Below are 11,909 nucleotides of genomic sequence, written 5' to 3' on the forward strand. Positions count from 1 at the left end.
TAAAGCAGTTTATTAGTGTGTAAAATATTAGTCTGTTATATTATGTGTACAATTCAGCAGATGAACACTGATTGATAAAGTGATAATAAAGATGTTAATGATGATATTAAGACTGGTCAGTCACTCAGTAATACAGTAAACCTGTGTGGATTACAGCGTATGAAGTGTCCAAGTTTCTGAAGATGTTGAGATGCTACAGCAGCTGCTCCTTCACTCTTCTGAAAGCTGAACACAGTGTGAGAAGGTCCAATTATATTGTCAAAGTGGTGTGTAAAAGTGACAGTTTAATGCCGCAGAACGATGCTTTACTTCGGCAGAGTCACGGCTCAGGAAACAGAAGACTTTACTCATGTTCATGTTCATGAAGTGAATGTTGAGGGGTTTGAGATTGGTGCACGTTCTCTGTCCTCTTTAGTCACCTTTACTGGTGTATATCCAGTATGTAGACATGAACGAGCCATACTGCTTTCCCAGAGTCAACTCCAGAAATATTGGCACGCTTCAAAAAACCCAGAATAAATATATAACATGCTGTGAGTCATATGTAAATTAATGCCATGGTCAATTCGACGGGCCTCTAAGTGGGAATGTGAAATGATGATGTCATTATAGACTTACGAGTGATGTTTATTTTCCTCAAAACAGTGAGCTGTAGAAAAAGGGTTTTAATATTAACAGACGAATGTGTCATTCATGATGTGCCTGAATAATAACACACAAAAAAATTTTTTTTGATTTTTTTGATTGGAATGATTTTTCTTTATTGAGAACAACGATAAAAACCTCATAGTTCTGGTGGAAAAAAGTATGTGAACCCTTTTTTGAGTCAATGACCTCGGAAAAGCTACTTGAGTCACTTGTTAGCGTACCTGGAGTCTTGTTAAGACAATGAGTTAGGAGGTGTGGACTAGAGCTACTTTGACAGATGAAAACCACGCAAACATTTTCAGCTTGATCCACACAAGAAGAATATACTTATGTGAGCCATGCCTCGCCAAAAAGAGCTTTCAGAGGATCTACCATCAAGAACTGTTGGTTTACATGAAGCTGGAAAGGGTTCCAGAGTGATTACAAAGACTTTAGAAATTCACCAGTTAGGCAAACAATCTACAAATGGAGACACTTTGGGACTGTGGCTACTTCACCAAGAAGTGGGAGCCCAGTCAAAATGACCCCAAGAGCTCAATGAGGTAAAGAAACAACCAGCCAAAGATTTGAAAACATTGAACAAGCAGGGTGTCTATGGCAGGACATCACGAAGGAAGCTGCTGCATACTAAAAACAACATTGCTGAATGTCTGAAGTTTGTGAAACAGCACAATGGCACTCCACAGCGGTACCGGCAAAGTGTTCTGTGGACTGAAGAAACTAAGACTGAACTATTTGGAAAGAATATGCAGCACTACATCTGGTGTAAAAAGGGCACTGCATATCATGATAAAAACATCATCTCAACCATAAAGTATGTTGGAGGAAGCATCATGATTTGGGCTAGCTTTGCTGCATTAGAGCCTGGCCCAGTCATTGAGGAGAAGATGAAGTCCCAAGTGTTTTAAACATCAGCTGAATCTCTGTAGAAGTTGGATGATGCATCAGGACCATGACCCAAACACCAGAGCAAGTCCACAACAGAATGGCTTCAGAAAAACAAAATTCGCTTTTTTCAGTGGCCAAGTCAGATCCCAGATCTCAACCCAACAGAAATGCTATGGACTGACTTGAAGAGAGCCATACACACAAGAATGGGCTAAAATTCCTCCTGAACGATGGGCAGGTCTGATCCACAGCTACAGGAAGTGCCTGGTTGAGGTCATTGCTGCCAAGGCGGGGTCAACCAGTTAGTAATTCCAAGGGTTCACTTAATTTTTAAACTACCATTTTGGATGTTGTGTTCAATAAAGACGTGAAAGATCAGAATTCTTTTGTGTTATTATTCAGGCACAATACATTTGTCAATACTCTTGACTTAGATGAAGATGTATGACAAATTTATGCAGAAAACCATGAAATCCCAAAAGGTTCAGATACTTTTTCTTTTACAATTTCAATTGAAAGGTTTTAATTTCTATAAGATTAACTCAAGACGCACAGAGCTATCTGTATTTCTGGAATTATTTGCCTATATTTAATGCTAGTAGTGAAGCAGTGAGGTAATAAACTCTCATGTTAAATGATTTTTATGTAAAAATGTGGCTTCAAAACTCATCTATTTGTTGTTTTTAACCGTCTGCTGAACGCTTCACATTCTCACATCCCTCACTGCGGTGTTTAGAGAGTTTTCAGTGAAACTCCAGGGCCGCTGTCAATCTATAAAAGTTCCCCTCAGTCTAGAGCAGTGCCACTGGACCCTCGTTAAAAGGAACCATGGCCAACAGATGACCTCTGAATGGATGCTTTTGTGAACTTCTTTTATATGTCTCCTAAAAAAAAAGGGAGATAAATGCTAAATATTTTAAACGCCACCCACACACTGGAGAACAGCTGTCAGGAAGAACTCAGCGTTTCTGCAATTTCACAACAGAAAAAAGCACATTTTGGAAGGGAAACAGAGGGGGGGGCATTAAATAAATACTCCTGGCATCTCCTGAAACCTCTGAAAACGGCGTCCTCCCACTCAGACTCAGCAGGCAGCGCAGTGCACACCTCACTCTCCCCCTCCACACATTAAACCCTGAACTCGGTCCGGGGGCGTTTCTTTATCATGCTGTTTGTGCAGCATAAGCAGCGATGCAGGGATGAAAGGAGCAGAAACGTCTCTCAGGCGGCTCGAGACGGAGACCGAGACCGAGACAGACGCGTCCTGCAGAGCTTTTTACACCACTCCACATCCCTGAGAGGAAAAAATACCAGGAAAAATAGTGAAAGGTAAAGCTGTTTCCATGTGAAGATAAAGAACATCACAAAAACAAACAAAAAATCCATAATGTATACTGTCTCTGTGGGAAAAGCTCTGTCTAAAAACCTAGCTAAGACTCCTTAATTATCTAATGAACCTTTAAGGAACTTCTCAGGAACCTTTCAGGTATGAGAGCTCCTGTTAGCTCTCTGAACATGATTTTCCCATAACGGAGCTTCACCAGTGTTTCCTTCCTCTTGAATACAATTTTTATTTATTAAAGAACACCCTGACATTTATTTAAATCCATGTATACCCTAGTTACATTTAATGTTGGGGAAACAAGTTCCTGTTCTTGCTTACGTTACAGCAGTGTACACCGTACAGTGAATGATCTGTTGCTATGGAAACGCACTAGAAGGAGGGAATTAATATCAACGTGTGCTGCTTGAATGAGTTAATCAACTTCTTATGATTAATCAGAATACATTATTAGACTCTTTTAAGAATCTGGGTCACTTTTCTAGATGTGGTACAAATGCATGGGTCACATGCATGAAAATAAATTAAACATCAGATTCTCTGTCCAACTTTAGCACTGGTTCTCGATCCCGATCCCGGAGAGCCCCATGTCCTGCATGTGTTTGAATGTTTTCCAAATTTCCAGGACACTGATCTCTCCAGGATTGAGAACCTGTGAACTAAAGTACTCGGCTCTCAGAAAGACAGTTTACCGATACCTTACTGTCCAGCAGGTGGCGATGCGCCTCTCCCCCGATGTGAGAACGTGTGCTGGAGGTGATGAGGAACCTGCAGTGTTGTCATCGCACTGAGAGTCGCTCGAGAGCCTCGTGTATGATTCATGTTGACACACTGAGGCTCAATCTGGGTCTGTGCGGAACTGCCTCCAGTCTGCTGCCTCCATCTGCTCTCAGCCTCCAGCACGAGGGGTCGAGGAGCATCATCACGAGGAGGACTGACGATGACAATGAAGACCATGAGGATGGACTATGAAGAAAGTGTGGACGATAGCAGTATGGACTTCACTAATGTGAGGGTATTACTGAAACTGATAGGAAATTCTGAGAAACCAGTTTCTGCTGAAACTGTCCATAGATTAACTGTGATGGTCAGGACTGCTGACCCCTGGCCACCCCGTTGCCCCCTCCCACTTCTCCCCCAACACACACACAAAAAAATCACGCGTGAAAAATAGCTGTGTAAACAATTATTTTAAATCCTTAAAAACTAGCATAAAAAACACCAGGATGCGACGTGTCCGAAACCACGTGTGTGTTTGAAATTGCTTCACGTGCGAGCTGGTGACGTTTCGGCAATGACGTCACCGGCTGCTTGGACAATTAGTAGCTTAGTAGGAAATTGTTCTCTGATTTAATTTAGTTTATTTTTTATAAATGGAAAGAAAGATTAGATTAGAGGAAAAGAAAATCTCGTAATTGAGATCCTCGCGCACAAACTTTAGAGGAAGTTATGTAAAGTCATTAACATGTTTATATTAAAAAAAAAATGTGTTTATGCAGCAGCCAGCCCACTTTTATCTTATCTTATGTATTTTTCTTTCTTTTTTTTAGAATCCGCACCGACTTCATGTCTCATTAAAGCTCCTGTCAACCCGGTGGGAAATAATCACGCAGTGAGTCAAATTCACTTTGCGCTGCGCCGCCCTCTCTCTCTCTCTCTCTCTCTCTCTCTCTCTCTCTCTCTCTCGCTGCGCTGTGCTTTTCTCCCCCCTCCACCATCAGCTCCTGTCTGCTAGAGGAACCGACTGCAGCCGGTGTGAGCAGTAACAGTAACTGGACGCACCTCTGGACAACATCCGCGATGTGAAGCCGCCCGAACCGAACCGTAAAGAGGTGTTCTGCGTGTGCGTGATGTTTAACGCATAAACATTTTCAAAAATCCAAACGCAAAGGGGATGAGATGAGCTGAGATGAGCTGAGATGAGATGAGAGGCGGTGGGAGCGGTGTCCGGGCGATGCGCATGAAATCGGAGCGTCGCGGAAACTGAGCGGGTCCTGAGGTACGGGACGAGATCCGTACCCACAGCATTAAAGGAATCCCCCCTCTACACACACACACACACACACACTTCCTGCTCATCACGCACGGCTGCTAGAGAAACTTTCCTGATGGCCCTCGTCATGGAACCTGTGAGCAAATGGAGTCCCAGTCAAGTGGTGGACTGGATGAAAGGTAAGGAATGAGGATGGATTTATTTGTTCAAATCATTTGCTGTCTCGTCATTCCTGTGGTGCCTCTGCGCTCGCGTTCGTGTGTCTGATTTCAGTGTGAACAGGTGTGCGGTGGTTATGTCATGAGAACATCACGCTTCTTCTCTCTCTCTCACTGTTGACACGCTGCTGGAACTTAAGCAGAGGCAGAAACAAATAGCGCGTGGAAAAAAGAAATAGAGGAAAAAGAAAGACGTATTTGCAGTCACAGGTAAAAGAGAGAAATTATCGGCCTAGGTGGAAGTTACGCAGTTACGCAATAGCGCACCGTTCTCGTGAGTGGGCGTGGCCTAGTGGGCGTGGCCTGTTCGGCGTGAGACCACACCGAGCTCTAGACATTCCCTTAGGCCACTCAAACATATCTATTAAGCTGCAAGAACATCACCTCTTCCTCCTCCTCCTCCTCCTCCCCCTCCTTATCCTGGACATCCTATTCTTCCCGAAGAGTTCAGATAAAAGCATTTGATCCAGATGATTAGATACTGGGATTAACTGCCAGGAAATACCAGGATTCTTTACAGTCCCAGTATAAACACCTGGTTATTTTTCCTATATAATTACACACAAAAAAGTATGAACGGACTAATCTGAGAATGAAGTGTTTATTGGAAATTCTTGACTTTTAACTTGCTATTTAAGATTAAAAATAATAAAAACAACAATAATAATTATTATTATTTATTCATCTATTTAGCACCTTTCATATGTTTATAATGCAGCTCCTAGTCTTTTACAATTTAAAGTAAAAACAGAAGTAAAGAAATAAATCATAGAAAATATGCAAATAATTAATCACAGTGACAGAAAATGATATAAAAAAATAGAAATAAGCAGGAAAAGAAATATTTTTGCCCATGTTTTGGATGCATGAAGTCAGATCTCAGATGTTTCTTCACATCATGTTGTTGAACAGATGAGAGCGTAACGTATTACTGTGTGTCTTGTCAGTGTGTGTTGCTCCCTGTAACACTCGAGCCTCGTCAGTGTGTGTTGCTCCCTGTAACACTCGAGCCTCGTCAGTGTGTGTTGCTCCCTGTAACACTCGAGCCTCGTCTGTTTTTCTGTTTCTTTATTATTTATTATGTAATGCACCTTTACAAGACAGCGTACAGCTTTGCTGTGAAAATCCTTCAGTTTAAAAAGTGCTTAAGGGTTAAAAGTGGTTCTAAAGCTGTACTGCTGGTTAGAGATACAGTGTGTGTGTGTGTGTGTGTGTATGAGAGCGGTCACAGTCAGTGCATCTGTGAAAAAATAGGTGAGAAAGATGGTGACAGTTCAGAGCTAAAGCCTGGAGCAAGACACCCACACTCCTGCTGTGTGTGTGTGTGTGTGTGTGTGTGTGTGTAGGTATGTGGGTGGATGATTTCACTTATTTTACTCTAAAGCACCTGGGCTTCATTTCAGAGAATGGTCAGTGTTGGTGTATCGGTGATGATGTCATTCATATGGGAATTTCCTGGGACACGCTTTCACACATACAACATTAAAGTCCTGTGATACATGTGTGTGTGTATTTGTTGGGGGGGGGGGGGGGGTCCTGGTCGTATTCACGACTTTGCCTTTGCATTGTATAAGGATCAGAATTTTACAGCTTGAGCTTCCAAACATGGCTGATCCTCACTGTAAGATGGTAGAGTGAGCATCAATTTGAACTCTCTCTCTCTCTTTCTCTTTCCATACTATAGATAAAATTTAATCCAAGCTCTTTTGATGACGCTGATGAAAAAGCTCTTCTGAGAGAGAGAGAGAGAGAGAGAGAGAGAGACATGCTTGTGTTGTTGGATGATATGAACAAGTTGTGCGTCTGTGGCTCATAATGGGTTGGAGTGTGTGAGTCAGACAGCCGCTGTGTGCTCGAGAGATCAGTGTGTGTCGTGTTCAGCCTCGAGCCTACACATTACTCTCAGCCAGCGCTGCGTTACTTAACGAGGCCGACAGAAAAACAGCGCTGGTGCTGGAATGCTACGTTTTCCCCACAAACTAAACACCAGCTCCTGTGGATGTAGAGCGTTCACATCCGGGACAGAACCAAACGCAAAGATCCTGAAGGGTTCTGTGATGGCGGGATTTTCCTTCTGCACAACTCTTCTCACTTCTTGTGTACTATGTTTACATCACACTAATTAATTAATTAATTAGTTTGTTTATTTATTTATTTATTTATCCATCCATCCATGAATTTGCCAGATGTGTTCATGCATAAGGACACAAATTAGGTACATTAACAAATCAGAGCCATTACCTGTCCTGAATTAAGAGCCAGGATACTAAGAAGACCAAATATGGACATGTGGGTGGAGTTATAAATATCACAGATCATTGATTGGTCAAACACAATCCTCATGAGTCCAAGACCCGCCCCAAATTGCATACTTCTGTCCTAAATATGCTCTTAAACAAAGGCTTCCTCAAATGTTCTTCAGATAGTTTGAAGTCCTCGCATCCTTTTAGAACTTTTTGTTCAACACGTCATACAGTGGTGCACTAATTAGAACCCTACCTAATCAGTGTGGAACACAACCCTGCGAGCTAAAGTGCTTTTTCTATTCCAGTTCCATCAGTTCTAGCTGACAGCGTTCCCGTCACGTACAACTGAGAACCTGGGAGGTTCTGCTGGAGTAAAGGATGAAACAAATCCTTAAGTTCCTCCCATTTGTGTTGGCTGTAAACAGTAGTGTCACATGGATATGTTGTCATCATTCCACAGTCCTCAAGAACCCTCCTACTTTAACTGAAGCAAATAGGAAAGGGTTTCAGTGGGTAATCAAGGCTTTGATGCCTCCTAATATTGCTCTTCGTGGAACCTTTTCAGAAACCATGTTGTTGGATCTACACTGAATGTTCAACAGACACAGGTTTTATCAGATAAGTGAAGGTTTTCTCGCTTCCTAAAATGATTCTATTTGGAACTGATCTTGTTAGGGAAGCACTGAATGTTGCAGAATTCAACCTTTAGTGTTTTGCCAAGAGTAGAACCCAAAGAAACCCTACCAGTTTATGTTATGTTATGTTATGGGAACCTGCTGTATGATTTGTTTAAGGGTTCCTCTAGGGACAACCAAAGAACCTCTAAGGTTCTAAACTCTCTGACTGTACTGTATGTGATGGAAAACTGGCACATGGACCATGAACATGGTTCTAGTGTTAAGGGTTCTCCTAGAGGAACTGAAGAACCCATAAGGGTTCTGTGATGTTAATTGTTAGTTGTATAATGAAGGGTTCTTAGCTTGATAAAAGGGTTCTGCTTGGAAGAATTTATTGTGAGTTGTAGGATTGTGTGTAGAAGCTTTAAGGGTTCCTCCAGAGGGACAACCTAAAGAACCTATATATCTGTATCTGTGTCTGAGAGTGATGGAGTGTAGGGCTGTGTGATGGGAAACAGAGTTTGTAGTGACTTGAAAGGGTTCTCCTTGGAACCATAGGTTCTACAGAGAGACTTTAAGGGTTCTCCTAGAGCTATAACACTGCATCTGGAAAAATATGCACGTTTTCCTGAAGGTAAGAATTGACTGAATGCATTTTAGCATGATGAAAGTCTCGTGGCCTCGAAGCTGAATGTAACCCGATTGAAAGTGAAGAGCTGGGAGCGGTGGAGCTGTAACACTCTTATCTGTGTGGAGTAATTAATAAGCACTCGAACGTGGAGGATGAGGAGAGGAACCGGACACTGCATGGGGTTTAATGAGAACAGCGAGAACGGTGATGCTCTCTAATCACCACGCAGCAGCAGCAGAACCCGAGATCAGACACGTCACGCTGGGATAAATACGCAGAGAGAGGGAGAAAATCCGCTAGCTGCTTGAACTGGTGCTGAAAACAATCAGATTTTTGGCAGCGAGTGAAACGAGGAGTGAAGAGACAAGAAAGAAAGAGAAAGAAAAGAAGACTTTCCCCCAAACAGACCTCCTCCTCTCCGGCGTCCCTCAGGCTCGGAGTCGTGGTTTTGTCGCCGGGCTTTTCATGGCCTCCTACTCATCCCTGCTTTTGTTCTGTCGGCTCTGAAGTGCAGCGTGCTGGAGCAGGAGTCTGATTGAAATTCATATGGAGGAGAAGAGGCTGAGGAGAGTGTTCTGTGTTTTGGGGGAACACAGTAAGGGTTCTGGCAGAAATACTGCAGGCCTCAGAGATCCTCAGGCACCATTAGAAAAAAGGGAGCTCAAAACGCTCAGATAAAACATGGAGAAAGAGGAGGAAGATGTACACAAAATATCGTTTGTCGTTTGATTTCTGTGTCTGTTGCTTAGACGAGTGATCTGATGAGTACTCGATTTCACAATGTCTTTACGGCACCGAATTAATAAAACGGTAACGCTAAGATGCAAAAGTATTCACCCCCCACATTTATTATTTATCTACACCGGTCAGGTATAACACTGTGACCAGTGCCAGGTGAAGTGAATAAGACTGAGTATCTCCTCATCATGGCACCTGTTAGTGGGGGGGATATATCAGGCAGCAAGTCAACATTTTGTCCTCAAAGTTGATGTTAGAAGCAGGAAAAATGGACAAGCGTAAGGATTTGAGTGAGTTTGATGAAGGGCCAAACTGTGATGGCTAGACCACTGGATCAGAACATCTCCAAAACTGCAGCTCTTGTGGGGTGTTCCCGGTCTGCAGTGGTCAGTATCTATCAAAAGTGGTCCAAGGAAGGAACAGTGGTGAACCAGAGACAGGGTCATGGGCGGTCAAGGCTCACTGATGCACGTGGGGAGAGAAGGCTGGCCCGTGTGATCCGATCCAACAGATGAGCTACTGTTGCTCAAACTGCTGAAGAAGTTGGTTCTGATAGAAAGGGGTCAGAATACACAGTGCAGGACGGGTCAGGGCTGTTTTGGCAGCAAAAAGGGGACCAACATATTATATTAGGCAGGTGGTCATAATGTTATGCCTGGTCATTGTATATTTATGCTCCAAACTGGAAGTTAAACAAAAACATCACAAAAGTAAAGAAGTTGTGATTGTGTTGCAAATTCAGAGCTAAACGAATTTGCTAAACTAGTGATAAAATGCGTTCAGAATAAAGTGATGGGTCAGTTTGTCACGTTGTTATGGTTACCGAAATGTAAAACCGGACTTTCTCGGAACTAGAGCGTTGTAATGATCTCAGCTTTGTAGAGCGAGCACTTACACCGAGAACTTTGTGAAAAACATGTATCTCATTACGGCCTGCATGGCCAAAGAATGTTCTTATATGAGAAGGTCTCCTCGTTTGCAGTATTCCTCGTGGTCCATCCAGAAATCCATGTTAGCTTTTTGTTTATGTGACCTATAGAATTTACTCAGTTGATCCAGAACGAATTCTTCCTGAGTAAGACCAGAACTGGTTCTGATCTCCGGAGAAATTCAGCTGTTCCTGGAAGAACCCAGAGCTTGTTAGAGAACTTCCTAAACAAACCGCATCATGAAGACCCAGGAGCGATCAAAACTAGTTCTGTTGAAGTGTTCATCAGTGTGACGGTGATTCTTCACCTCCAACAGCAGACTGGACGGAAGAAACTGTTTCATACATCTGACCTTGCTGTGACCTTCACCTTGTTTGGATCCGTTCTAGACTTTAATCAGTTCATCTGCTGCTTACAATCATCACTATAAATCCTACAGGAATTCAACCGCTCAGTTAAACCTGTGGAGATCACGTAAACGAGAAGCTGGTAACAGAGGACATGGTCCACTGAAGGTCAGTGAGCAGAGCAGGAGCAGGACTCGGCTCTCCAGCCGGATCTCCAGCCAGGAGCTGACCATTTACAGCAGCAGTTGTGTAACATTTGTCTCTGCTTCAGGACTTTACACGAGCAAGTGTGCCTTAATCCTGTGGGAGCTGGAATGAAGCATTTGGTGACTCAGTGACATTCAGTGTGTGTGTGTGTGTGTGTGTGTGTGTGTGTGTGTATGTAAGTAGATCACTGAAATGTCTTTAGAGTTTAATCTGTATTTCACTCCTCACTTTCTCCTGCTTCATCTGATCCACTTTAACACCACAGCTCCTGACTGGTCATCACTGGTCATCAGATGTTGATTAATTCTCAATAACAGCAGCTCAGACAGTGGTGCAGCTGCACATCGCAATTTTATTTAAAATTAACGATCTCAATCTGTCTAATGCGTTAGCGTTTCTATAGTAACGGCTCATTCACAGAGACGTGTGCAGCAGACACTCCATTGATAATACACAGATTTTTTTTTAAACCTTAATGTGGTGAAGTTTCCTTAAAGTGAGCAGAAGTGTGTGTGTGTGTGTGTGTATGGAAGGAGTCTCCAGTGTCTTAACTCCAGTGTCTCCAAGGCTTAACTGTCCTGACGAATGGATGAATATATAAAGGCTGTTTTTTTCCTGTTCTTCAGGAATTGATTTATGACGATGTGAAGCGTAGCGAGATCAGGAGCGATTCATTCTTTACACACACACTTGTTTTTCTGTCCTTCTGAGGACCTCCTCTATTTGTCATGATTATTACTGCAGCTAATTCACACAAACCTTAACCTCAGTGACCTGAAGAAAACCTTTCAGCTCTTTGAGTTTCTGAAATAAAAGCATAGTTTTGCTTGTGAAGACTTTAACTTGCACTATCTGAGATCATCTAATCCATGGGGACATTCGGTCCTCATTAAGATACAAAAACACGGCCTCTCACACCACTGGCTTTAAAACATGAGCTAGAAATGTTCTGTAATAAATTTCTGTTCATATCCTCTCAGGAGCTTTTGTGTCTTGTTTTACAGAAGAATTAAGATTCTAGAATTCTGAAAACCCTCTGTAGTTTGTCCCTCAACAGGAAATCGGATAACACAGAACGTTATCAGAACGTTATCAGAACATTTAT

The 11,909-nt window shown here is 42.6% G+C and overlaps 1 protein-coding gene across 12 annotated transcripts in view; it reads left to right on the forward strand.

Moving 5' to 3' along the window:
• The first annotated feature begins 4,533 nt into the window (after window positions 1–4,533).
• cnksr2a (connector enhancer of kinase suppressor of Ras 2a) overlaps window positions 4,534–11,909 on the forward strand; it is a 118,787-nt gene continuing 111,411 nt past the window's right edge. For 3 of the 12 annotated variants that reach the window (XM_058376154.1, XM_058376149.1, XM_058376151.1), the window contains exon 1: window positions 4,537–5,050. In XM_058376154.1, coding sequence (XP_058232137.1) covers window positions 4,987–5,050 — 64 coding nt within the window. In that variant the 5' untranslated portion in view covers window positions 4,537–4,986. Of the gene's footprint in view, window positions 5,051–11,909 lie in introns of all 12 variants that reach the window. The other 9 variants (XM_058376158.1, XM_058376160.1, XM_058376156.1 and 6 more) reach the window with 5 other exon arrangements.

Source organism: Hemibagrus wyckioides, linkage group LG23 (genome assembly GCF_019097595.1).
Source record: "Hemibagrus wyckioides isolate EC202008001 linkage group LG23, SWU_Hwy_1.0, whole genome shotgun sequence".
Classification (NCBI taxonomy): Eukaryota; Metazoa; Chordata; class Actinopteri; order Siluriformes; family Bagridae; genus Hemibagrus; species Hemibagrus wyckioides.